A 27,359-nucleotide genomic window follows, 5' to 3' on the forward strand; every position below is an offset into this window, starting at 1 on the left:
TGAGAATTTCCACGTCACTTTCTCTGCATCTCAAAAGTTCCTACAAAGCTTTATTCCAAAAATACTTTTATTAATAGATATTAAATAATACTACAGAAAGAAAAGGAGCTGGCGTTGGGTTGTGTTTGTGTTCCCTTCTCTTTACCCTAGCTCTTCTCGTGTCTTGCCTATTTTTTTTGGCATTTTCTTAGAATGGGGATCTTCTAGCTCCTTGGCCTTATAATAGTGGGGAGCTACCTCCAGAAGCCAACTGCTTTCAATCTCTAATACCTAGAAGAGATGAAAAAAATTAGCAGGGTTCCCCTTTTTCCAAACTAGATTCATAATGTACGTGTTTGACCAAAAAGTTTCTTTTTTTCCACCTTTGACTACAGGGCTAGGGGAAAGGTGCCAGGTTCTAATACTATATACCCCAAAGGCAGACACACCTCTACATGTCATTCAGGATCCCAAGCAAACTATCCCTAAAAAATCTGATCATAAAGCTATATAAACTACACTCATGACAGAGACCACATCTGCTTTGTTCACCATTCTCATCCCAGCATCTGAAAATACTGAGACAACAGGCATTCTCATTCATTAATTCATTGAATGAGTATGCAGATCTTAGTAGATGCTGACACAGCTGTTAGAAACAATGTCTTTCTATTTTATCCTACCTTAAATCAATGTGTTTTCCTTTCTCTGCTGGTCTCAGCAACTTGAATCTGGATTTTGAGCTTGCTAGGATCCCACCGCCCCACATATCTCCACCTTCCTGGGCAGGGGAAGGTCCCCTCACCTGTCTCATGAATTCCTTGGTGGTCAAGACAAGTTCATGGTAGAGCAGCCAGCGTGGCTGTTCCTCAAAGAGAGAGGAGTTGGGGTGAATGAACACTGTCTGCTGTTGTTTGACTGTGCGATAGCCACTACGAGTCAGTCGCGCCGTGTGGTAAAAGTAACCAGCTGTGATGGCCTTAAGGGCAGACAGGAAAGAAAGTCAACCAGAAAGCCAGATATCCAAGCACCCTAAGCACTCACTACCTTTTTAGTTCAGGCTTCTGGAGAACTAGAAAGGTAAAGGATGCATGAAGAACCCACTGAGAAGGAACCTTCATTGGCGTGGGGGAGAAAGCACAGAAGAGCACACTTTCCACAGGGGAAGAGGACATATCCTCAGGCTGGAGGGATGACTGCAGGCCGCTGGAGAAGCTTGCTCCATAGATTGAGGGGGTGTGGGGAACAGCAGACTAAAGAAACGCTGACCTTGCGTACACGAATATAGTCCCCTTGGCAGGAGCTGAGACCAACTTCCACTCGTTCCAAGAGCCCCTCCAGCTGTTCCCGCACATCCCTGGCTCGGCGCATTGATCTGAATTGTACAAAGTTTTCATAGCACCACTGGGAAGAGTAACCACTCTCAGCCCACTGTGAAGACGGTTAAAAAAAGGGGGGAGAAGTGGGGGGGATAAGTAGCAGAACCAGAGTCTCCCCCCATGTCTCCCTCATTCCCATCATCCATGCCCAGTGACCTGTGTATAAACGTTTAGCAGAACCAGGTGGTCCCCACCAGGGAGGAAAAAGTTGACACGGGCATTGTCAGCATGGACGACCTTGTCCTTGGGTCGGTAGAAGATGGAATTGTTGACAGAGAGCATGGCAGCCACTGTCAGGATCTCTTCTGAACAGCTATACCTGGGGCAGGAAGGGGAAAACATGAGGATTCAAAGGAAGACACACAGGAACAGACACACGGTGAGGGGAAAAGTGATCACTGTGTGTAGCTATGTCCTCACATGGAAACTGTTGGTTAGGATAATGGCTACAAACCAGAGCAGACAGATTTTGGTTGCAGCAATGGCAATATGCGTGTCGAGGACATGAAACATAACAGAGGAGGGCTATCCTTGGAGGTGGGGACAGGAAAGCACTTGGGACTTCTGAGGGTTCTATAGGAGGAAGGTGTGTATTGTGTGCATCAGGGAAAGACAGCACTTCATGTAATCACCTCTGACCTCAACCATGGCAGGGGAATGGCATTTAAAGGTGATCCCTCCACAACTACATCTGAATGTTACAGTCTGAAACCTTAGGAATGAGTAAGTCCCCAAACCAGTCCACAAATAGCACTCTGCACAGGTGTGAAGGGACTTCCACATCCATTCATGCCCCCAAATTTTCTGTCAATCTTATCCATTTCATATCACGATCAAGGAAGGGCAAGACAGTGTCTTACTGCCCCTTGTGAGCCTCAAAAGGGGCAGTAAGAGCTTTCTAACTTACTTGTTAAAGAATAATACAGTAGAGAAAAAAAGCAAGATAACAAAGATGGCCCCAAGAGACAGAAAGAGGCACAGCTGGTTTGTGTGCTGGGGGTTTGGGCAGGGTGAGGGTTGCTTACTTTTCAGAGGCCAAGATCATTTTAGATAGCATGGGATCCACTGGTAGCTCTGCCATCTTTCGACCAGACTAAGGAAGGAAAGAGAGGTGAGGCCAGTCCTCCTTCAGGTGTCTCTCCACCATTCAAGAGGTTACCCCCAATCCCTTCATCCTGCCCAGCCCATGCTGCCCTCCCACCTCACCGTGGTGAGCTCCCCAAGGTGGTTGAGGGCTCCCAGAGCATACAACTGCTCCAAGGCTAGCAGCAGGGTCTCATATGGTGGAGGGTCCAGGAAATCAAAGTGCATTAGGTCATGGATCCCTAAAGAAAGATATGAGGGAACAGACAGTTTCTCTGCAAGGACCAGTGACTCTAACCCCACCTCCCTCCTCTCAGGAAAACTGGGGGACCCCAATAACCTAAGCTCTTGAGCAGCAACACAACATTGCCCAGGCTGGTCCTCTGGATCTCTGGCACAGTGGTTTCCTCCAGCTCATGCTGATAGGCCCAGGCGGTATACAGGCGGAAGCACTTCCCTGCAGCCACCCGACCCGCCCGACCAGCTCGTTGATTGGCTGAGGCCTGGAAAGAAAGGAGAAGCAGGACAGCTGACAATCTGATGAGGGAAAAGACAAAGGGCAATATTTATGCAAGAGATCTGAAAGGATGGGAGCACCTGGGTGACTTGGTCGGTTAAGCATCTGACTTCCGATCAGGTCACAATCTCATGGTTAGTGAGTCTGAGCCCCACGTTGGGCTCTGTGCTAACAGCATGGAGCCTGCTTTGGATTCCGTATCTCCCTTTCTCTCTGCCCCTCCTTGCCACTCGCACTCAGTCTCTCTCAAAAATAAATGAACATTTAAAAAAAAGGGGGCACCTAGGTGGCTCAGTCGGTTGAGCATCCAACTTCGGCTCAGGTCATGATCCCGCAGTCCATGAGTTCTAGCCCCGCGTCGGGCCCTGTGCTGACAGCTTGGAGCCTGGAGCCTGCTTCTGATTCTGTGTCTCCCTCTCCCTCTGCCCCTCCCCCACTCATGCTCTGTCTCTCTCTCTCTCTCAGAAGTGAATAAATGTTAAAAAAAAAAAAAAAAAAAAAAAGAAATCTGAGAGGATGTAGGTTGCTTATTTCCTGTCCTCTGAGAAGCTCCCACAGGTTTCTGAGTTGAACCTTCCCCATGGAGACCCTGCTAGAGCCCAATCAGGCTGACCTTGCTGCAGGGTGTGACAGTGAGGGATTCCATGCCTGTGCGAGGGTTGTAGCTCTTCTGCTTACAGAACCCTGGATCCAGCACATAAATGATGCCCTCTATGGTGAGTGACGTCTCAGCGATGTTTGTTGCCACAACCACCTGAGTGAAAGGATGTAGAATCACCCAGGGACCCCACCCACCAAGTTACCTAGAAAAAGTAATCCTGGAAGATTCAAGTAGACAAGCAGGTGCAGACAAGGGGCAAGAGCTGAGGGCATTCATATCCAAAGGCAGGAGAGAGGTCCAAGGCCAGGCAGAGGCAAGGGAGAAGTAGGGATAAACAGGGACATGATGTGGAAAGGGAATAGGGAGAAGAGGAGTTAGAACTTTTTTCAGAAATGGGAGAGGGTGGGTCCAGGTCCCTGCCTCCATCTTGTCCAACACCACTTTCACATTCACCCTCCCCCACTACTTCCTGCAATAGCCTCCTCATGTGTCTTCCTGGCTTTACTCCAAGCCCTGTTTACCTGGCATCCAGATGGTTCTTTAAAAATGTTAACTTGTCACGTCTCTAACCCCATCCTTCAATGGCTTCCTGCCTACTTGAGAATTATATACAAGTCCCTTAAGGCCCTCAGTCATCCAGCCCTGGCTACCATTCTGACCTTACCTCTGAGTAAGGGCTCCCAGCCAGGCTCCCAGGCTGGTCCGAGCATACTCCTCACTCGGGTCCTTTGCATAAGCTCTTACCTCTGCTGGACACACTCATCTCCCAGATTATCAGCCTGGCTCCCTCCCTCACCAGGTTCAGGCCTCAGCTTCCCTTTCACCTTACTGGAGAGGGAGAGGCCTTCCCTACACCCCAAGGAAAATACTTCCCTGCCATTCCTCACTCCCACCCCCTAGAGTCAGTCTCCATCTTCCCAAGCTGCACTGTATTTCTCCACAGCATTAGCATTTGTCATAAATCAGCATTGTGTATTTACATGTCCACTGTCTCCTAACCTCTGTTAGACTATAAACTCTGGGAGGCTAGGGACTTAGTTTATCACTGTATCTTCGTTCCCTAGAACAGTAACTGGCATGTGGGAGAGCTTGTTAAATATTTGTTGAATGAAAGTTACATCTTTGCTCAAAACCTTTTGAATGCCACCCAATCGTCTGAAGTCCAAATGCTTTCAACTGCTATGAAAGGCCCTCCCTAATATCAGTCCAAAGTTTTCACCTTGTGAACTTTCCACTCAGCCTTCTAGATAACGCTCTGATCTCAAACTCACCTTAGGCCTTGCTCTGATATTCCCCACCATTTTTCTTAAAGGTCCAGATCAAATCTAACCTGCTGGCACACCAAGGACCTCCCTCCTCCTCTGCACCCCTACAGTGCTACTTAACAGATCATGTATTTGGCTATGTCTCAGTTCATGCTGAATTATTCTCTCTCTCCAGCTCTGGAAGTGAGGGACTATTACTGAACCCTGTAGCTGCAACAGTGCCCAGGACATATCCTGCACAGGGCAGGCACATACTCTCTTTTCCATTACTAGTTGTGTGGGTTTCTCCAACTAACCTTTCGTGCCCCAGGGGGTGTGGGCTGGAAGATTCGAGCTTGCATGTCAGAAGGCAGGTTGGCATATATGGGTAACACCAAGAGCTCTCGGATTTTGGAGCCCAGGCGGCGGCAGCGATCCTGGAGCATCTCACAGGCGGCCTCAATCTCCTCCTAGATTTGGGATGGGGAGAACAGTCCAGTGACATACAGCTGACATGCCAGCTCTGTCTTCCCCTGGGATACACACATCATCATCCCTCCCCTACATGTCACACCTGTCCTGTCAGGAACACCAGGATATCCCCGGGAGGCTGGGTCACATGGATCTGCAGCACAGACACCACACAAGCTTCCAGGTAGTCAGCCTCTGGAGCCTGGGGATGAGGAGGAGAAGGGTCACAGGAAGGCCATCTGCTCAGGAAACCTCTTCCTCTTCTCCCAGCTCAGTAACCACTTTATCCCAGTTCCCCTTTGGACTCTCCATTTCCCCTTCCATCTTTAGAACAACCTTCTCCAAAGGCTCAAGCTTTGGTGCCTCACACTTAAGTCCATCCTCCCTGAGGGGAGCACCTTGGTATAGAAGATGTCAACTGGAAACCTGCGTCCAGGGATTCGGAAGACAGGGGCGTCATCAAAGAAGGTGGAAAAACGGGCAGTGTCCAGTGTGGCTGAAGCCACCAAGACCTTCAGCTCAGGCCGGAAGCGAGCAACATCCTTGATCAACCCAAAGAGAATGTCTGTGTGTAGGGTCCGTTCATGAGCCTCATCTACCATCACCACGCTGGGGAAAGAACAGGGGAGCAGTGAGCAAGGAAAGCTGGGCATTGCAGGAGAGGACACTAGGGTGCCCTGGATAAGGACACAAATGGAAGTAAAGAGCCCAAAGGTGAATGTGGGAGGAGGGAGTTCCAAGGAGAAGCCAATCACCCCAGTTAAGGAAGACCAACAAAAAGTTAAAGAAGGTCAAGACCCCAGGGTCTGCAGCCTATTCCAGCCTGGCAGACAACAATAACCAAGATCTGGAGGCTGGAAGCCAAGGCCAGGACAAGTCAGACAATCCTCTCTGGATCAGAGTCAAAGGTCTGTCAGAGTCAACAGAAGTAAGAATATCTGTTTTAAAGCGGAAAAAAAGTGAGAGCAGGGCCTCTTCAAATAAGGCTGGGCTCGAACAGACAGATCTGAGCCACCACGATCTGAACAGCCCAGAAGTTCCCAGGCTCCCAATGGACTGCTGTGATGTGTCCCTGTTGGTCCTGCTGCCTCTTTGTGGAGAGAGGGAGCGGTTAAGTCTTTCTACCCCAAACTTAAAGGACCTTGCAGGCTTCTTGGTTTCCTCCTTAGTTACATGTGTGCCATGCTTCTTTATCCTTGCTCAAGTCTTTGGATTTCCAAGTGACAGTCAAGCCTGCAGGAGCTCACCCCCTGGCTCAACCCTTTGTGCCTAACCCTGACTATGCTGGTGTAGTCCCCAGCTGTTTCACAAAGCAGGCTGATTTGATGGGAAAACTCCATGCCCCAAACACTCTTACACTGGCTAGCCTTCTATGGGTTCTGAGATTTTTGCAAGGGATGTGAAGGCTCAAATTATATTTGTTCTATTGCTCCATATATGATATCCTAGGACCAGAAATCTATAGCCTCCTAAAAGTTAAAAAGGCACATATTGCTCAGCTGGCCTGACCCCACCACTAGCCCATGCACAGATCCCTTCTCCTCCTAAACACATGTTCATGCAAAGCCCTGCTTGGCCAACACCAACACTGAGAACTCACTATTCACAGGCCAAGGCACTCCAAGACTTTGGCCAAAGGCCCAAGAGTGAGGGTCCAGGCATACTGACAGCCCCTCCAATCACCACTCTGGCTTCTTGGTATTGTGCTGAAATCTGTCTCACTATAACCTCTCCCATGGTTGCTCCATGTACTGTCTGTAGTCACGTGAAACAAGTCTGACCTTTTTTTCCAAGTAACACCCCTTCCCATGTTTAGAGGGAACCAGGATGTGTCCCCTGAGTTTCTTCTCTCTAAGCTGAACATTCTAAGTTTCTTCAAAGGGTCTTCACATGGCTTTTCAAGTCTCTACAGCACTACTTTACCATCCTGGTATTTTCTACACTCTGGAAGCAACAGGGCAGGGGGCGGTGGGTGGGCAGGGAAGGGAGAGGACTTCTCTGCAGTCTCTTCTACCCCATCTCTATGGCGCCTGCAGTTCAGTCCTAGTACCATCCACACCATAAAGATCTAAGAAGTGGTGGGCTAGTCAGAAGACAAAGGCCAAACTAGCTGGGTAAGACTAAAGAGAAGAAAGGCCAGAAATTAAAGGAGATACAGGAAGATACTGAAGGGGGAGGAAGGCAGCAGATGGGGTAGAGGAGAAGATGGTGGCTCTCTTGTGGGAGGTGGGGACCCCTTGTGTACCTGTAACTTGCAAGGTCAGGTTCAGAGAGGAACTCCCGGAGGAGCATCCCATCTGTCATGTAGCGGAGGACAGTTCGCTCCGACGTGCAGTCCTCAAAGCGGATGCTATAGCCAACCTGTTAAGGGGGCCATTAGCAATCAAAATTGGGCTGGTGCTCCCTGAAGGGAGTGCAGGGCTAGGGGACGAGGTGCCAGGGCCTGGACCTGTGGTGTGAAGCCCTGTGCAGTGTGGGCTACGTCCCAGACCCTAGAGGCTCCCCTCGCCCTTCGGTCCCCACATATCTCACCTCATTCCCAAGCTTCACACCCATCTCCCGGGCCACTCGGGCAGCCACACTCATGGCTGCCACTCTCCGGGGCTGGGTGCAGGCAATCTTCATTCCCTTCTTTGTGTAACCCTGAATGACAAGAGAAGAGGTTTTCTCTTTGTTAAATATGCTCCTGGAACCCAGGACAATTCAGAGAAAGAGATGTAAATTCATGACAGGGCAGGGGGAATGGAGGGAACAGACAGAACCTGAAAACCAGACCACAAGGGCAAACGGATAGGACAGCACACCTAGGGCCCTTGAGGGCGTCGTCACCCAGCCCTGAGAGTCCCAGCGTCTGGGTAATCATGTTCAGGCCCTGCTAGATTTGAGGGGGAACAGGACAGACAACTGGGGCAGACCCAGATGCAATGGAAAACAAAAGAAGGTGAAAAAGGAAAATGAGTCCTTTGACTCTTCGTTCTTTGGCCCCTGCAGAGGAGCAACAGCTGAGCTGGCTGGCATGGGAAGGTCCACAGCCCACCATCTATCCACTTTACATGTTCTTCCAACATGAATGTATGGAACCAGACACAAACATTGTGGCAGCAAGTGAGAATAGAAACATAAAGGGTTTGTCCTTATTCTTAAGAAACTCACAATTTAGAGGAAAAGACTAAGTGACTGAAGACGAAAAGGTAAGCAGCTACTCAAAACACCATGTAAAAGAAGGTCTGACAGGACTGTGCTTGTCAAGGGCCAGTGCCCAGCAACCTGGAGGGTGTGGATGACTGTACCTCCTCAAAGAGATACTGCGGGATCTGGGTGGTCTTCCCGGAGCCTGTCTCACCCTCGATGATGAGGACCTGATGATTAGCAATAGCAGCCAGGAGCTCCTCACGGAATGGGAACACTGGGAGGCTGCGGCGGACAGCCTGGATGGACTCTTTCTGCTGAGCCTGGGTTGGAGGTGGTGGGCCTGATGGCTCCTGAGAAGGAGAAAGAATGGCATGAGCTTCAGAGCCAGCTTCCCAACCTCCTTAGGATGTCCCAGAGTTCTCCCGCTCACCTCGTCACCCTGGAGCTGAGTGGCCCGGACAAACTCGATGGTCTCCTCTTCCTCCAGCACCAGCTGATACTTGGGCTTCTGGGAGGCAGCATCTCGGGCCCCAAATTTCAGGGACGCTGCCCCCAGCCGGGCCTCCTCCCAGCGCCGCTGCTCCTCCCCAGGGGCACCTGATTCCTCCTCCCCTAGATCCATAGCTCGTGCTGGCTATGGAGAGGACATGTGAAGATAGGTGATGCCCTCTTTCCAGGCCCCTCCTCCCCAGTCACTACCCCTGCCCACCAGGAAAGGCAAGACAAAGAAGGGGCCAGCCACAGCCCTGGTCAATGCCTTCAAGACCTCCCTCCCCTCAGCTTGGGGAGCAGGGCTGAAGCTGATTCTGCTTAATCTCACCTGTCCTCGGGTTTCCTCAGGCATATGGTAACGATTGGTGGCCTCCAGCTTCTCCTGCTCCCCAGCAGCCCGGTACTCTCGGGCCAAGTCCCGCACTCGCCGCTTGTATTTGAGCTCCCGCCGCTCATGTCGGCTCAGCTCCACATCCCCAAAAAGGAACTCCTCATCAGCCAGCTCAGCCTCCAGATCCTCAAGTTTCTCTCGTTCCCTCTTAGCCAAGTACTCTCGGCGGGATTTCTTCCGCAGCTCAGGGACCTGGGTCAGGACAGGGCAACCAAATCCTTATCTTATTAGAATAGCAACCCCTTTCCTTATCTATCTGTAAAAGTGACAAATTCCCCAACAGGCTGGCAATGTCCCTCTGCAATGTCCAACCTAATGGTATACTCCAAGCTGGGCCTCTCTGAAAGCCACACACTGACCCCACACACTATCTTCTAGCAGCACGATCCAACTGGAAGGACTTCTGGACAGTCTCACCATCTTTGTCAACACAAATACATCAGGGCAATTATTTGAATATTTTAGATTATATTATTATTTTATTCAACTTAGTGGAAAGGAGGAAAACAAAAGGGCTAATACCAGCATTTAGAAGCACAGGTCTCAAACGAAAACCACTGGCTGTGCCAAAAACAGTAGGTAATCTTCAGTCTGTTAGATGCTCCCTGGTCTTAAATCAAATGACTATGGTTTGGGAAAAGGGGAAAAATACACTATATACAAAAAAATGGAAGTATAACATCAGAAAGTGTTCTGTAAGGCAAGATGTAATTAGAAAGGCCTAGCTCTCTGAAACTAACCTCTCCCCGCCTCCTACAATGTGTCATTTGGCTTCTACAGGTTCCTTTGATATGAGCTTTTTAGGACATATTATGGATACCAATAAAAGACTGGCCACATCCATAAGACCTTTCTCAGCTCTCATCCTGAGCCCTCCCACTGTGGCAACATTGTCTTCTCCAGATCACAACAACCTCCTCTACTGTGGTGGCAAAACCTCATTAAGCCCTTTCGTTGGGGGCTCCAATTCGGTTTAATTGCTTGGCTTTTCTTGTTCGTTCTGTGAAGACTTAAAAGTTTATGCTCATGATCTAATGTGAGTACACAATCAAATACCCTTCCAACCTGATGGGTAAAGCAGAAGATATCCTTTTAAAATATGGACAAAAAACCAGGGCAATTTGAGGGGCACCTGGCTGGCTTAGTCAGAAGAGCATGGAACTCTTGATCTCAGGATCCTGAGTTCAAACCCCACACTGGGTGTAGCTATTACTAAAACAAACAAACAAACAAACATACAAACAAACAAACAAAAACAACCCAGGGCAATATAAACATCAAAAAGAATCATGATAGGGCACCTGGGTGGCTCAGTCAGTTAAGCATCTAACTCTTTTTTTTTTTTTTTTTTTTAAATTTTTTTTTCAACGTTTTTTTATTTATTTTTGGGACAGAGAAAGACAGAGCATGAACGGGGGAAGGGCAGAGAGAGAGGGAGACACAGAATCGGAAACAGGCTCCAGGCTCCGAGCCATCAGCCCAGAGCCTGACGCGGGGCTCGAACTCACGGACCGCGAGATCGTGACCTGGCTGAAGTCGGACGCTTAACCGACTGCGCCACCCAGGCGCCCCAAGCATCTAACTCTTGATTTCAGCTCAGGTCATAATCTCACAGTTCGTGGAATGGAATCCTACATTGGGCTCTGCATTGACAAAGTGAAGCCTGCTTGGGATTCTCTCTCTCTCTCTCTCTCTCTCTCTCTCTCTCTCTCTCCCTCTCTTTCTGCCCTTTCCCCACTCATGCACATGCACTGTCTCTCAAAATAAAAAAAAAAAAAGAATAATGATATGAAACTATAAAATACTGCAAAATAGAAATTCGTGAGTCCAATGTGACACACATACACACTAAGAATGGGAAAAAGCTTTTGCCCCCAGTGAGGTGGCTGTTACACCAAACTCCTTACTCTGAAAATTAGTAATTAAACATTTTCCCTGCCTTTTAAAAAGGAATGATAGCTCATTCCTACTTGTTAAGGAAAAGCTCTTCTTTACATAACAAGGATAGCCAAAAAATGTAGAAGGGATGTCAAACTCCAAAAATCACCTTCTGCAATCCCCAGTGAAACAGCAGATTCAGGAAAGGATCTGCATCTAATGGCTACTAAAACCATTAGATGAAAGGCTGTTGGCAAAAAGGATATCTGCACTAACAGGTAGCCATCGGATAGGATGTCCCCCCTGATGTGGTATAATGTGAAGTGCACATCGCCACCCAAGAGGTGTTCCTGTCACAACTTTTTAATCTGAGTTGAGGCAAGATTTAGATATAATTTCCACTTTAAAGGAAGCATGGGGCATAGAAGAACTCAATACCACAAGATAAGCGTCAGATAAATCCAGAATGTAGGACATAGTACAAGATGAGAGAGAGAGAGAGAGAGAGAGAGAGAGAGAGAGAATGAAACAAAAAAATATATAACAGTCTGAAACACCAAATGTAATGTAGGAAATTTAACTGGGTTCCTGCTTGGAAAAGCAGTTACTAAACACATTTTGGGGTAACTGGGGAAGTTTTACTATGGACAGGTTCCTAGTTGACACATGAGAAGTACTGTTCATCTTCTGGGGTGTGACAATGGCACTGTGGCTTTAGAGGACAATATCTTTATTTTTAGAAGGTACATGTTAATAGGATAATATGCCATGTCTAAACTCTTTTAAATGGTTCAAAAAGAAAAAAAAGCCTACACTCACACAGACATCGCAAATACTACACATAATATTAACCATTTCTAGGGGTGCCTGGGTGGCTCAGTTGGTTAAGCATCCTACTTCAGTTCAGGTCATGATCTCACAGTTTGTGAGTTCGAACCCTGCATGGGGTTCTCTGCTCTGAGAACAGAGTCCCCTTCAGATCCTCTGTTCCCTCTCTCTCTCTGCCTCTCTCCCGCTCATACATGTGCTCGCTCTCTAAAATAAACATTAAAAAAAAAAAAACTTAAGAAAAAAATTAACCATTTCTGAATCCAGTTTATATGAATGTTCATTATACTAATGCTTTCAACATTCTTATTTGTTTGGAAGTTTTCATGATTCAAAAAGAAAAGGAAAATTAAATTCTGGCAAATAAAAACATTACACCTGTACAGACAAATGTCTTAGTACTCTCTGACCACAATTGTTTTGTGGGGTGGGTCACGAGACGGCTTGGTCAGGAGAGACCTGAGTTCTAATAGGTCATTCTTAGGACATCAAGAGTCTCAAAATTCTTTTGAGAAACCAAAGTATAACCTTACTTGGGAAGACCAAACCTTTGGAAAACCACCTACCCTAACTAAACTTATACCATAACAAGTTCAGTTCATGAATTACAAGGGTTGTGTCCCCATTCAGTAAGAAGACCAACTCAGGAAACTAGAGGAAGATCACAAGGCCATGTCCGGGATAGAGAGACTAGATGGTACGAAGGTATTTGGAACTGGGTGTGTCCAAACTGAATGGTCAGCATATCCCTAGGCAGATCCCTGGGCAGTGGGATAGCTGCCCTGCCCCTGCCCTCCAGCCACCCCCCTTGATGTTCCAGATGCCTTTTGATTACATCTCATTAAGTCTCAGGAAAAGGGAAAGCTCACACTTCCTTTACGAACACAGCGTGATTTAATTCTAAGGAGTCAGGAGGGTTTGTGTGTAGCTTCCTTCCCTCTACAACTTAAGTTTGTCCTTGGTAGGCTCCTGTCAACAGGGACCTGACACCCCATCAGCATCCCCGCTGTATTTCGTGTCCTTTTTCCCCTACCCCAAACCACTTCATTAGAAAGTCTTTCCTTTTGCCTTCTGATGTTGGCTTCTTGGGCACTGGGACTCACCATGGCTTTCCGGTCTTCCTCAGCCATCTTGAGGCGCTTCTGAGCCTCTTCATAAGCCTAGGAAAAGAAACCAAGAGTAAAGCACTGTGAGGACAAAATCTCCCAAAGCCACAGTCACTCCCCCTTTAGAATCACAAGGTTTTGATATACCATAGCATGAAGAAATGTCCCTTCTCAGTGGGAATCTCTAGGGCTACAGGTTCAGCAGAGGGTCGCCTTAGCCAAAGCACCCAGAGGGGTCCTTTTACCATACAGATGAATACCACCAGAGGCCATCGCTGGTCTTCCCAAAGATTACTATCTCTGCAATCACACCCAACCAGGAATATTCCTGGGGATTTACAAAACATGCTGCTCCTATGTACCTTCTTGTCTGACCGCTCCAAGACATTTCGAGTCCGATCCTTGTCCCGCTGCCGAACCCTCTCAGCAAAGGCATCACGTTCCTCCAGGTCCTGAAGGCGCTCTCGCTCAGTCCTCTCCCACTCATCCTCCGACTCTGGCTTCTCAGTCAGCTGTTTACTTCCTCTGCAGCCCAGCCCGAAGGATCACATAAGGCCTCCTAGAAGGTTTATCATCCCATCATCCCCTGCCCCATCCTGCTTCTGTCTTACCCTGTCTTTCTCTTCTCCTTCTCAGAAACTTCTTGCTCCTCTTCTTCCTCTTCATCCTGACGTTTCTTCCTGAGGTGTTTCCGTTTTTTACGCTTCTTCTGGACATTGCTCCCAGCTCTACCTACGGTCTCCTCACTGCTCTCCTCACTGTCTTCCAGCAACTTATAGGATAGGTTCTTCTCTAGCAGGGCTCGGGCCTCTCGCTCTGCCACTCGAGCTGGCTTTTCTACCACTGCCTTCCGTGGTACCTTTCAGTAGGAGGGAAGATAATGGGATGTGAGCAACTCCTGATCTCTGCCCACCAAGTTTGCCCCATTCCAAATTTAAGGAATGACCTGATCTTAAACCAGCCTTCATTGTCCCTCTTCCCAATGGCTTCACACCATGTTCATCCAGTAATTAACATTTATTGAAACCTGTCCAATGCACCAGGTACTTGCTAGGTACGAACACAGGAATAAACGAAAGACAAAAATCCCTGCCTTCATGGAGTTTATTTTGCATTCTCAAAATCAATTCTCAGTTGCTCAGCCTCTGTTGTTCCTCATGATTAAGTCATTCTGATACCACTGCACCCAGTGCTCCAGCCCAGCCGGTGTCGTCATGATGACCCACGCGCCCCGTTCCTGGCCCTTAATTCTCTGAAGCAGCCATGCTGGCGGCCGACATGCTACGAGGATTGATTTGCAAAGGCTTGTCATATGTCTGGCACTGTATCAGATTCCAGAGATGCTAAACAGATTAACATAAATCATCTACCCTCATCTTACTTACATTCTAAACTTATCTCTCACCAGGCACCATATCTCTCACCAGACAGCTAAAGCAGGCTATATGCCATTCTAGCAACATGCCAAACACTTTCACTCTTCCATATACCTGTTTTGTAAGGTGCTGTCAGGTGAGAGAAATACAAAGACAAGAAATACACAGTTCTGTCCTCTAGAAGCTCACCTTTACACCTTTACTACTTTCCCCTTCTCTGACAAATTTCAAGGAATTTTTGGGCCCTCATGCCTTGATCAGTACTGCTACCTTTTTCTGCCCTTCCACAGAACTTCTCTCTCTCTCTTTTTAAAAATTTTTAATGTTTATTTATTTCTGAGAGAGAAAGAGAGAGACAGAGAGTGAGCGGGGGAGGGGCAGAGACAGAGGGAGACAGAATCCGAAGCAGGATTCAGGCTCTGAGTTGTCAGCACAGAGCTGGTGGCAGGGCTCCAACTCAAGAGCGGGAGATCCTGACCCGAGCTGAAGTCGGACGCTTTACCCACTGAGCCACCCAAGTGCCCCAGCACCTCTCTTCTCTGGCCTCGCTATTCAAAGTGTAGTCTGTGGACTATCGGATTTACCCGGAAACTAGTTAGAAATGCAAAAATTAAGATCCCATCCCATAACTAATAAATCGGAATCTGCACTTTAACAAGGGTCTTGAATGAGTCTCTGCATATTAAAGTTCAAGAAACACTGCTCTGTAGCACTTAACCCTCCTTGAACTTCTCCCCACAGCTGGACGTCCAGCACCTAGCACAGGACCCAGGCGACAACGGACAAGGCTAGGCGCTTGTAAACTGAGCTTATTTAATTCCCCGAACAACAGTTAGCCCAGTCTCACCAGGACAAATAAACTGGGGCCCCTCCCCTGCTCCACCTCCTCTCCCGGTGGGCCCTGCCTCACCCTTTCCCACACCTTGTTCCAGAGTCTCAGGGCGAAGTCCCGGGCCGGCCCGCTGAGGTCCAGAGTATCGGTGTCTCGGAGGCGCTGCACGAACTCCTCGGCCGAGGCACAGCGCTGCGCGGTACCGATCAGAAATTGGGCTACATGCCGTTCGCTCAACCCCAACACCGAGTGCAGCTCGTCCTGCACCCAGCGCTCCAGCCCAGCTGGCGTCGCCATGGTGACCCACGCTGCCCCGTTCCTGGCCCTGAATTCTCTCGAGCAGCCACGCTGGCGGCCGTCCCGTCGGAGGCCCGGAGACCTGGAGTCCTAGGCTGGAGTCTCAGCTCCGCAAAGGACCTGCCTTAGGACCTTGAGGTTTGGTTTTCGACAGCCCCAAACCTTCCTCCCGGACCACCGAGGCCGGAAGCGTCCGCTCATTTCCGGTCTAAGCACTATGGTGGCCGAGCGAGTTCAAACCTCGCGGTACCGCCCCTGAGGCTCGGGATAAAATGTTCTATTTCCGCCTCTACTAAGTTCCTCAGTCGTCCCCTGATGGTCGGTCTGTGGATGCCTCTCTCATTTATTCATTCAACAAATGCTGTGTGCTAAGCACAATTTTAGTTGCTGGGGATATGGCAAAGAACTAATCAGAAAAAATCCCTTACCGAAGGGAGGGTCGAAGACGAGATACATAATAAAACATGTAAGTCCTATGGTCAAAAATATGTCAAAAAATAATGCAAGGTTTGTGTGTTGTGGGGGGAGATTCTCTTTCAAATGGAAGGTCAGGTACATGCTGATGAAAGATTAGCCCATGCTGTTTAGGAGTTACCTTTGTTAGCACTGTACCTGCAGCAGGAAGGAATACAGGTTAGGAATAAGCAAGGACCTCCAAGCAGGAAGAAACAGGATTTGGGAAAAAAACAAAGGTTCCCTTTTTTCTTTGTGCTGTCTTAAAGTTATTTTTAAAAGTCTCCAAACTAAGAAATGTGTAAACTGTGTTCTACATTTTCGCTAACCGCTTGAATTCTCTGGTGGCATTTAATCAAAAAATAAGCAGAACTTGTTACCTTGCTCTCTGCTTATCTGACGTCGGTTTGACCCTGTTTCATACTTTTATGACTAACTGGACTGATCAGACACTACTGTTGGGAAATGAAATAATCCAACAGCCACAGGTAGCTCCTTAGCATTGACTTCTTAGATGCATTGTTTTCTGTTTCTGAGATGGACTTTGGGCACCACAGGCATATCAGAGCTTCCTGCCCTGCTTTCCTGGGTTACAACAGATTAGGATCTTTACTTAATTAGCTACTAATGTAAGCATTGTTTCCCTCTATACTCACACCCTCTCTAAATTGGCTCATTGTTCTAACACCTTGCTTGTTCCTTTGCTAGTAAATTGAAGACTTTTGGTATGTGTTTAAGATCACTTTGTCTTATTTTGTATTTAGTAAAAGGGAGTCTCCTCTGACTAGGCTGAGAAAACTCCCGTAATAGTAGGACTATAACTACTCAAACAAGTCTTTACTACCTTAGCAAACTAGAAAGAAAAAAAAAAAAAAAAAAAAAAAAAAAAAAAAAAAGACTTGATAAGCAAACTACATGTATAGATCTTCCACATTTATAGAAGATAGAAATTCTTTGAAATGCCAACATTCAGTGTACTTGGGCAACAAACCCATGAATTATCAATGGCTCTTAAACCTTTAGGTATAAAACCCATTGTCTAGCGGACTCGTTTTCAGAAAACTGCACTTCTGTACATACACTATATTTTGCAGCAATTTTAGTCTTGTTATATATGGTCCCAAGTCTTGAAGTAAATGCCCCTGGACTAGCCAGTGTTATACACTAGCTGGCTGCTTCTAGCAGGCTTCTAAATACTGAAATTCTTCAATTCCAATATTTTAGCTATTTTCATCTATTCCTGTATTTGTTCAGTCATTCAATCTAGTAATAGTTTTGTGAGGCCTGGGCTACTTCATTAAACCCAACTGACATCATTTGCCCTTGTGGCACTTCCAGTTTAGTGGATTCTTCCTGCCCTTCCTCAAACCAGTCCTTTTCCTGCTAGTCCTTCGAGAAACAGATACAGGGCTCTTACAGAGCCCTTTCTTCATGTCAGTATTGAGTTCCTGTTTCACTTCCATCATTTTTCCCTCCTGCAGCCGTAGCCACTACCTCTTCAAGGCCAATAGGAAGATGGGAGAGGCTTGGTATGAGAAACACAGAACCTCCCACACACATACTTTTTTTCTAAAGAAGGAAAAGCAGCAGGAGAGTTGGAGAGATCTCCATTTTATTATGGAAAACTTCAAAAAAAACCCAAACAAACAAACAAACAAAAACCAAACAGGCAGTTGATAAGGAAGGAGAAATGGGAGAGAAGAGTTGAGGTGCATTGTTTGTCACTCCACACCCTTGCAATTCAATTGTGAACCACTAGGAGGAACAGAATTAAATAACTAAATGGGGGTACAAGGTTAGGGTTAGGATTCCCAGACTTTCCTCTTGGGGAAAACAGAGGTACAGACTGAGCAAAAGTGGAAGAAGCCACACCCCCAATGAGGCAACTGCCAGGGACAGGGGAGAGGATTCCACATAGACTCAACATGTAGGTGTGGTTGTAAACCTGGGACTTTGGCAGGTAGGGCTGGGAGCTAGTGGGGTTTGTAAACCAGGCTGGTGGTCAAGGGAGGTGGCAGGAGCTGTAAACAAAGGGGCAGTGACCTAAGGAACAGGAAGGAGAGGGGCCTGTAAATAGAATGGGGGCAGGCTGCCCAGGATGAGTGTTTAAATTGTAAGAGCCCTCAAGGGGTGGTGGGGAGTAAAGGAAGGCTGGAGAGTGTACTCTGTCCATGGAGATGTAAGAGGTGCTTCATCTCCCTCCCCCAACCCCTCACCCCCATGAGCTCTGTGCTCCTCCCCAGGACTTGATGCTCACTCTTGAATCACCCAGGGTGCACCAGCATGTCTGATGCACTCACATCAGAGACCTTTGGTGAATGTGGAAACTGTGGGTAACTAGCTCTGCCCCTATAAACAGGATGAGGAAAGCAAGTTGGAAGATGTCGGTTGCCTTCCCTTCCAAGCTCATGTTCAGGGTTTCTCTGTTCTCAATCTTCTGGGCTCCAGGATCTTCAGTTCTGGGAAAGGGGAAGGTATAGACCGTATGTTGGAAGAGGGTCACCTCCGGCAGGACTCATCTGTGGGAGAGGAGGCAATAACGATAGAGAATGAGTGAGGGCCTCTGCCACCTGCCTTTCCCCCTTACTCTCCACACTGAAGATAAGTCTTTATATCTTTCATGCTGAGTGCTTGCTACTACAATAACAGCAGCCATCATTCACTAAGCTTGCGTTCTGTGCCAGGCATTCTTACAACCTGTTTAATCACACAATAACCCCAGATGAGTTTAAGTAATTTAATGTCCAGCCATAGTTCCAAGATGCTTCATAAAAATTACTGAACCCTCTCAGTAAACCCCAGGAGGTGGTTATTTTTAGCTCCATGTCATAATTGCTAAAAATAAGGCCAGAGAGCAGGTAATTTCCTGGAGATTACACCACAGGTAAGAGACAAGATGGAATTTAAACACAGTCCTGTCTTGGGGCGCCTGGGTGGTTCAGTCGATTAAGCGTCCGACTTCGGCTCAGGTCACGATCTCGCGGTCCGGGAGTTCGGGCCCCGCGTCAGGCTCTGTGCTGACTGCTCAGAGCCTGGAGCCTGTTTCAGATTCTGTGTTTCCCTCTCTCTCTGACCCTCCCCCGTTCATGCTCTGTCTCTCCCTATCTCAAAAATAAATAAACATTAAAAAAAAAAAAAATTTAAACACAGTCCTGTCTGACCAAAACCTTGTGTTTTTAACCACAGTAGAGTGCTCAGAGTTATGGTTTTGAAATCTGGAGATCCCTTGTGCACTTCACTTTCTAAGACCTTGGTTTCCCCATTTGTCAAGGGAGTGGGTGGGGTTAGAGATCCTACCAAGTCTCTTCCAGGAGCACAACATTAATTAATTCCTCCCCTTCCCTCCTGGACTGCAATGCCCAATAGGAACACCAGGGGGTGTCCTCGGACCAGCAGAGCCTCAGCTCACCCACGATCAGGGCCTTGGTGCGCAGGCCGCCCTGGAGCTCCCGTTGTAGCAGCAACAACTCTTCCTCATCCTCTTCGTCATCGGGTTGGGCCGCTGGGGGGCTGGGGGTACTGGGAGCCTCAGGCTCTGGGCCCAGCTCCTCCAGCACTGAACTTTCAGAGGGGTATTGATACGTGGTCTCCAATGCTGTCTCGCTGAAGGAGATCTTGAGCTGAGAGTAGGAGAGAAACGCAGGAGGCATGGAGTTCAGCCTGGGAAAGCTCCTAGGGAAGCACGTGCCAGGTGGGGAGGGGAGCTGGATTTGGGCACCCTACTGACTTTACCCTCCCTATCCACTCTGGGGCCCAGGGATCCAGTTTTCCTTTTTTTCCCCCTAAATTTTTATTATTTTATGTATTAATTATTATAATATATACAGCACTAATATAATATAATACATAATAATAAATTATTTATAAATATTACTTATTATGCATTTATTAATTTAATACTTGTTTATTTTGAGAGAGAGAAAACGTGAGGAGAGTTAAAGAGAACCCCATGGGGTGCCTGGGTGGCTCAGTCGGTTAAGCGTCCGACTTCAGCTCAGGTCATGATCTTGGGGTCCATGAGTTTGAGCCCTGCGTCGGCCTCTGTGCTGACAGCTCAGAGCCTGGAGCCTGTTTCAGATTCTGTGTGTCTCTCTCTCTGCCCCTCCCCTATTCACACTCTCTCTCTGTCTCAAAAATAAATAAACGTTAAAAAAAAAAAAAAAAAAAGAGAACCCCAAGCAGGCTCCTTGCTGTCAGCATGGAGCTAGCCGTGAGGGGGCTTGAACTCACCAACTGTGAAACCATGACCTGAGCCAAAACCAAGAGTCCAACACTTAACCGACTGAGCCACCCAGGCATCCCACCCAGTTTTCCTTTTGATATAGGCTCTCCAATCCCAGATTTCCCTTCTTCTATCATATCATTTCCAAAACATCAGACTTTTGCCTGAACTTTGACACAGGTGCAGAAGTGAGTAATAAAGGACCCAGCTTCCTACTCTTTAGACTGTGGGTGGCAGAAGGGTAAAAAGAAAATACGTGGAGATAACCCCTATGATCAGAACCGAATCTTTGGGTACCCTGAGGGCAATCAAGAAGGCTTCCCAGAGGTAGGAAGTTTGAGTTGGCAGGAAATAGGTGGCTAGAGGGAGTCCCAGGCAAAAGCAAGGAAGAGCACATTGGTTTCCACATCCTCAGACCCTTGGCTGTTCCTGAGAAACCCTGGACACCTGTGCCCTCCTGCTCCCCCCCTCACTCCTCTCCTACAGCTGGAGTGAACTCACAACAAAGTGGGGCTGGGGCCTGGGAGGGAAGAAGAGACTTTGCTGAAAAGCCCAGAGGAAACAAGACTCTCCCCTAACACAGAGAGGAGATGGGCCCTTGAGTCCCTGCAAGGGAAGCTAGGTGAGGCGTCAGGGGCAGAGAAGAAAGTCCATGCAAACACAGGTTGGGGTGGAAAGCACAACAGGAGAAACATGCAGAGACAGAGGCAAAAAGCCAGAGGGGACCTGGAGGGGGCAGAAATCCTCCACAAACACACTGTCCCAAGAGCAGGCGAGCCCCAGATGTTCTCATTCCCTTTCTACTCTTCCCCTTTGCCCTTTTAAGAAGCTCAGGGGCAGGGGCAGAGTGGGATTAACTCTGGGAGCCAAAGCGATTAAGGAAACAAACAGGAGGATTCTGTGTGAACTACTTGGAAAGGTCCAGACCATCTATTCAGGTCTTCCCAGAAGACCTGTTTGGGAAACTTGGAGCTTGGGCCCTGCATCCTTGAGTCTCCACATGGACTGGGGTGTGAGAAAAGAGAAACCGGGAGGGTGGCTGGACAAGTGGATGCTAAGGGCTGTACAGAATGTGCAACATGGGTTCCCATGGGAAGCTGGAACTAAGAGACCCCTTGGCTCCAAACCCACCATTGACTCCCCATTTCACTGGGAGGAAAAGCCAGAGCCTGACGAAGGCCCACAGGGTACTCCCACTGTACCACTTCTCCCTACCCCCCACTTCTCAGGCAACTATCTGCTCCCACTGCAGCCACCCTGATCACAGTTCCTCTAAGGCCAACAGGGGCACTCCAGTCTTAAGGCCTTTGCACTGGCTATTCCTTCTGCCTGGAACACTGTTCCCCCAAATACCCCCATAGCTCCCTCTCTCCCAGTCACCCTATTTAAAGTTCATATTCACTCCCCCAACTTTCTCGCTGTCTACGTTCCACTTACCCTGTTGTAATTTTTTTCCATAATCATTTACCACCTCCTAATCTACCAGAGAATTTACTTGTTATTCTGTGTCCACTGTCCATAAGAGCATGAAAGTTGCTATGGTGAGTAAGGAAGAGTTGGTTCAGACCTCAGGTGTGATCCCCACAGACAACCAACACTGGGGACCAGTGTGGAAGGTACACAGTCTATCTGTGGAACTGCTGGTAGAAATGCATGACAGCAACCAGATCCCTTATATCCCAATTCTTCAGAAGGACCAGTTCTGGTTCTGTTACTGACAGATTTACCCAAACTTCTGGGAACCCATTTATTTTCTTTTCACATTCCCTTTTGGGATAACAAGCTCCATGGTTTGTTATCCACTCTGAAAAATGATTCATTTTATTTGTTCTCAATCTGTTTGTCTCTCTTCTCCAATCCTGCTTCTCTGCTCACACCCCCCCCCCCCCCCACAACTTCTGACTGGGTTTCTCAGGAATGCACAGCCTCCATGGGAGTTTGGTGGAGGGAGTACAGAGGGGTGTGACTCACTTGCTCCTCTCCCATCAGCTATATAAAGTCACAAGGGGGCCAAAGAGGGGAGGGGCCCATCTCTCAGCTAGAAGGGCCTCTGGGGAAGGACACCAGCCACAAGACAGGGCTGGGATTTCTCTCCCATGGCAAGGATGCATTTGATGGCCTTAGCTTCCAAACAAGAGTTATTTCGGGAAGGGGGTGAGGGGGCAGTCCTCTGGTCCCAGAGCAAGTGGATTGGGTCAGAGCTGGAACAAGCATGTCAGTCCCTGCTGAGCAGGGTGCAGAGAGAGGGAAGAAGGCCTCAGACAGGGTGGAGGGGGAGGTGTCTGGGTCTAGAAAACTCTGTGCTGCTTCTCTCCACCCCCACCCCTAGAGCAGCTATGGCTTCCTCATTCTCTCACCACATCCTGAGCAGTTTTGGCAGGCCTAGGGCGCAGCGGTTCCCCACTCAGCCCCACCAGCCTTCCGGCCCCCACCCCAGGCTTCCTGTTTGGGTGATCTGCTTCCGGCTTCCCTGCTCCCTAACCTAGGTATGGTCACCATCACAGGTCCTGTCCTGCACTCACATGGTCCCCAGCTTTGGGCCCTGAATTTCATGCCTCCCTCTGCTCTTCCTCCCCGAAGGCACAGGCCAACCTCTATAGGAAGTGACTTGTCTGAACACCTCACTCTGGCAGTTCCTGGCCTACCTCCTAACATCTGTCCAGCCCAAAGGGGAAGGGGCGGGTAGCAGTCAGAGTGCTCAGGATAGACTCAGGTACCATGGCTCAGGGAGGGGAGCTTGAGCTGCACATGAGGATGAACTGGGGGATCAAGTGTCCTGCAAGCTTAATCTAGGTCTTTGGTCCCTGTGGTTTCCCACTGACAAAGCACGCACGCGCGCACACACACACAAGACAAATCTGAGGACGTCAGATGAGATGACAACTGGACACTATGAAGGGCTTCTCAGTCTCTGAGGAGATGTGTTAGGTGCAGGGACCTCTCTTTCCTTAGAGATTTTCAAGCTGGAAACTGATTGGTGTGTAAGGAAGGGGTTGGGCTGAAGCCACAGCAAGAAGCCTGGCTGCTCCCACTTCCTGCACTTTGTCCTTTTTCCAGTTTAACCTCTAACCCTCTGCTGGCCTCAGCCCCCATCCCTGTCCCCAACTCCCATTGTATTCCCTGCTCTCAGCTCAGTGTCTCCAAATTCACTTCTCTCTTTTGCTACCCCAAAGGGAGGGAGAGGCCAGGGCAACAGGAAGAGAGGGGAAAACCAACTGCTGAGCCAGTTCTGGGGAGGGAGGGGAAGCCCAGGGAGGAAGGAAGAAGGGGAGTGAGGGGTGGGGGTATTTTGGAAGAAGAGAAGGCTTTTCTTGTCCCAAGAGAGAAGGGAGCACTGTTTAAAGCAGTGGCCCAGCTGGGGGTGTGCAACCCTGAGGTCACCCACTTCAAATGGCTTCTGTGTGTGCCTCTCCCATGGAGCAGACTTGGGGTTCAAAAGTCTTCTCTTTGGCCAGCCTTATTCCATTCCCCCACCCTCATCCCAGTAGTTCCCTCACTGGCTCTGCCCCCTCTGCCTTGGGACTGAGAACTTCCTCCACTCACTTCTCCCTGCCATTTTCCCCTAGAACCCCAAAGGCACCCCCTGTGCCTCTTCAGGCTTCCTGGCCCCACATTCCCTCCCCTGGGAGGCTGTGTGTGCTTTCAATCTGAGGACCCTGCTCTCATAGATTCTAGGCTGTAGCCTCAGCTCAGGTCTCCACCAGACGGGTTGTGTCCCAGACTCAGAGGAAAGGAAGGAAAGAAATGGGGGGCAGGGAGGGACTCAGAGCCTGAGGGAATGAAGAGTGAGCAGCCTGGGCACACCCTGAGAGAGACACACCCAGAGACAGCACTTGATTTAGGGCAGGATTCTTGGGCTTGGAAATGAATGGAAAAGGAGGGCAACAAGAAGGAAGGGTGTGTGTGCAGAGGAGGAAGGGTTGTGGCAGGAATTAGCACGAAAGAATAGAGGAAGACCAGAACATAGGGATATAAAAAAAGAAAGGAGTACAGAAAGAACCAATGAGCAGGCTTCTAAAGAAAGCTGGCTTAGCTGTTCCCTACCTGTTTGTGGTGCCTTTCAGGGGACCCCTTGACAAGGCAGCTGCGGCTGAGACGGAGGTAGCCCCCCAGAACCAAGATCTCCTCAGCAGTTGGGTACCGCTTCTTCCCACCTCCGGGGACTGCAACATCAGCTGTGGCTGGGGTAGCCGGAGGAGTGGTGGGGGCTGCAGGGGGCAGGGACCGCCGGGGGTTGACTGTGAAGGTGTGTCCACTGCGGCGAGGGGCCCCCACCCCTGGCCCTGCCTTCACCCCATAGAACAGTCGGTTCATGAGGGGATCCCCAGGGGACTGGGGGGCAGGTGGGGCTGGGGGTGGGGGAGACAGAGGGGCTGCTGGTGGGGGCCGGGGTTGCACTGCTTCCTCTTCCTGCCCTCTAGAGCCTCCAGTCCCAGCGTCCTCTGGTGGGAAGGGGGAGGGCACAGAGCTGCAGTTCTGCAGGGTTCTCAAAGGCCTGCCCAGAGCCCCCGCCTTCTCCTTCTCAGCCTCGCCTTCTCCAGCCTCTGTACCAAAGGGCCCCAGATACTTCTCAGCAGACTCTGGGGGGACTGGTTTCTGAATTTGAGTCTCTGTGTCCCTGGGTGTCCATTCTCGAATCTTCCCAGAATTCAGGGTCCATTTCCATCCTTCTGTCAGCCTCAGTCCCCTCTCACCATCCTGCACAGGGCTACGCCTTTGTTCTGCTGCCTCCACTTCTCCAGAGCTGCTGTCTGGAGCCTCCCTACTCAGGGTCTCTGACAGCTCTGTAATCTCTTCTGAGGCCAGTGTTGGAATTGGCTTCTCTTCTTTTCTCCCACATTCCTCTGAGCAGTCTTTTCTTTTTTCTAAGCTCAGCCTCCACTCTGATATCTCCAGTTGTACCAAACTCTGTTCCTGAGACTCTCCAGAGTCGGGCCTCCATTTATGGACCTCTGTCAGGCCCATCTTCTGGTTGTCAGACTCCGCTGGGCTCAGTCTACTTTCCACCACCTCTTTTCTCCTCGGGCTTTGTTCTCCAGGCTCTGCCAGTCTCAGACTCCACTCTGGAGTTTCTCCCGGGCTCAGCCTCCATTTCCGCGCTTCTGACAGTCTGGAGCTCTTGTCTCCAGCCTCTCCTGGGCTCTGCCTCCAGTCCCAAGCCTCTGAAGGCCTGGGGCTTGACTCTCGGGCTCCCCCTATCCTCTTCTCTCTGGCCTCCCTGGGACTGACCCGCTCTTCTCTCGACTCTCTTCCCTTGGGGCTCTGATCCCGCATCTCCCCAGGGCTGGATCTCTGCTCCCTGGCCTCCAAAGTCCCAGGCCTTCTTTCTGCAAGTAGTTCTTCATTACGCTGCTGCTGCTGCTGCTGCTGCTGGCGCTCCTGCCGAATGAATCGGTTCTGGTGCACTGGCCCAATGGCCTCTAGGAGGACAGCCGACTCGTCTGGGTCTGGAGGTCCAGCCTCTGTAGTCCCAGGTGTAGGGGTAGGCTCCCCAGGAGACAGACCAAGCTTGGCCCGGCGGCGCTCCAGGAGCCCCCGCTTCCAGGCTGGCATCTGGGACAGACGCTCCCGCTCTGCCTTCTCCCGGCCACGAAGGGCTGCCTCCTCCTGCCGTCGCCGGGCTAGCAGCTGTAGCTTCCAGTCTGGGATGGTGGCCATGACCGCGTTGAGCTAAGGGTGCCGAGCGCTGGGGCCAGAGAACAGGAAGGAGAGGCTCCAGAGGCCCTGGGGGTGAGACTGGGGGTGGGCGGAGAGGAAGTAGAGGGGGAGAGGTGGGACACAGAGATGGGCAAAGGAGCTGAGGGTGAAGACAGAGGGAAAGAGGGAGAAGACGGAAAGCAGAGAAAGGGGAAAACTAAGAAAGTGAAGAAAAAGCTGTGGACCAAGTGGGGGTGGGGTCGTGGCAGAGAGGAAGAGTGGAGATTCAGGGCAAAGAGGCAGGAGTCAGATTTGGTAATGTACGGTTAATGGTATCACAGACAGTCCCAAGGATGTGAGAGGAGAGAAAGGCGGAAAAAGAAGCCGGCATGAGGGAGGAGAGAGAAAAGAGAGGCGGGGGAGGGGGGGTTGCGGGGGAGTAGGGGTCAGGCGAGGTTTCCCCACAGCTACTCCAGAGGCGGTTAGAGTGGGAAGGGAGGTCAGGGAATCCCGCCCGAGAAGGGGTGGTGGGACCTGAGGAGGGGGGGCGGGGAGGTGAGGAGGGGCGGAGAGTGGAGAGGTCCAGGGGAGCAAGGGGACTCCGGAGGCAGAGGGGAAATAGAGCTCCGCGGGAGGAGCGGGGCGCGCGTTTCAGCGCGGGCCGGGGAGGTCCTGGCTCCCCTCCCAGATCCGCTCGGGCCACACCTCTCCGGCCCCCAGCCGCCACCCCTCCGCCCTGCACTCCGCCCCCAGGCAGGTCGGGGGGAAATACCGTCCCTTGGGGACTTTCGGAACCCTGGCGTCCACCCCCACCCGTCCCGCCACCACCGCCTGCCTCTCCCACCGGCCGGGCCCGGGACCCTGGGTGCGGAGCACCGGCTCCACGACTCTGCTCTCCGGACCTTCGAGTCCTATGCCCGGGTCTCCGATCTCACCGAACCCTGACATAGCCGGCCATCCCCACCCAGCTCGGACCGCACAGACAATCTCGGCACAAAGAGGAGACAGCCCAAGGTCCTGGCTGGGGGCAGGAGCGGGGACAGACGGAGGAGACACCCCTTCCCCAAGTCTGAAGCCCCTCAGTCAACTCACTAGCCAGCGGGGCTCCCAGGGGAGGGGGTGCGGAGGAGCCTGGCGTCCGGAGGGAGGAGGAGAGAGGAAGAGGAGGAGAGTGGGATTGAGGGAGATCCGGAGACAGGAGGGAGGGGAGGAGGGAAGGAAAGGAGGAGGGAAGGAAAGGAGGAGGAGGGAAGAGGGAGTAGAGGAGGAGGGACGGAGACAGAGACCTGGGGGCCGGGCGGGGGGCGGCGACCGCTTTGTCTGAGGACAATGGGGAAAGGGAAGGGGGCGCGGGGCGGTGCCAGAGGGGGCGGGGCTTCGCTCCAGAGATCCCCGCGTGGGACTAGACTCTTCGACTCACCCCTTTCCCGCCGCAACCCCT

The 27,359-nt window shown here is 50.1% G+C and overlaps 2 protein-coding genes across 3 annotated transcripts; both read right to left on the reverse strand.

Moving 5' to 3' along the window:
• Positions 1-34: 34 nt before the first annotated feature.
• DHX16 (DEAH-box helicase 16) lies at positions 35-15,829 on the reverse strand. 2 transcript variants are annotated; one of them, XM_042938127.1, is made up of 20 exons: positions 15,400-15,829; positions 13,713-13,960; positions 13,464-13,626; positions 13,099-13,155; positions 9,227-9,481; positions 8,837-9,040; positions 8,565-8,756; positions 7,807-7,917; positions 7,520-7,635; positions 5,673-5,883; positions 5,378-5,476; positions 5,121-5,273; positions 3,572-3,712; positions 2,782-2,944; positions 2,565-2,683; positions 2,384-2,451; positions 1,515-1,677; positions 1,249-1,410; positions 785-958; positions 35-270 (listed from the first exon to the last, which is right to left on the reverse strand). In XM_042938127.1, exons 1-20 carry the CDS (start codon positions 15,604-15,606, stop codon positions 142-144), a joined length of 3,135 nt encoding a protein of 1,044 aa, XP_042794061.1. In that variant the 5' UTR covers positions 15,607-15,829; the 3' UTR covers positions 35-141. The 2 variants fall into 2 exon arrangements, with proteins under 2 accessions (XP_042794061.1, XP_042794060.1); XM_042938126.1 differs by having other exon boundaries at positions 15,388-15,829.
• A 1,803-nt stretch (positions 15,830-17,632) lies between these two features.
• On the reverse strand, positions 17,633-27,131 carry PPP1R18 (protein phosphatase 1 regulatory subunit 18). The gene is made up of 3 exons (XM_042938144.1): positions 24,326-27,131; positions 19,469-19,679; positions 17,633-18,578 (listed from the first exon to the last, which is right to left on the reverse strand). Exons 1-3 carry the CDS (start codon positions 25,937-25,939, stop codon positions 18,559-18,561), a joined length of 1,845 nt encoding a protein of 614 aa, XP_042794078.1. The 5' UTR covers positions 25,940-27,131; the 3' UTR covers positions 17,633-18,558.
• Between the last annotated feature and the right edge of the window lie 228 nt (positions 27,132-27,359).

This window comes from Panthera leo, chromosome B2 (assembly GCF_018350215.1).
Source record: "Panthera leo isolate Ple1 chromosome B2, P.leo_Ple1_pat1.1, whole genome shotgun sequence".
Classification (NCBI taxonomy): domain Eukaryota; kingdom Metazoa; phylum Chordata; class Mammalia; order Carnivora; family Felidae; genus Panthera; species Panthera leo.

Coding starts and splice junctions, on each gene's coding strand:
- DHX16 (XM_042938126.1), bottom strand. CDS start 15,606: ATGGCGACGCCAGCTGGGCTGGAGCGCTGGGTGCAGGACGAGCTGCAC. Junction 9,482..13,098: donor AGGAAGACCGGAAAGCCATG/GTGAGTCCCAGT, acceptor GTCCTGACCCAG/GTCCCTGAGCTGCGGAAGAA. Junction 2,945..3,571: donor CTGTCACACCCTGCAGCAAG/GTCAGCCTGATT, acceptor CTTTCTTTCCAG/GCCTCAGCCAATCAACGAGC.
- PPP1R18 (XM_042938144.1), bottom strand. CDS start 25,939: ATGGCCACCATCCCAGACTGGAAGCTACAGCTGCTAGCCCGGCGACGG. Junction 19,680..24,325: donor CTGAAAGGCACCACAAACAG/GTAGGGAACAGC, acceptor TCCTACTCTCAG/CTCAAGATCTCCTTCAGCGA. Junction 18,579..19,468: donor CACCAAGGCCCTGATCGTGG/GTGAGCTGAGGC, acceptor CCTCTCCCACAG/ATGAGTCCTGCCGGAGGTGA.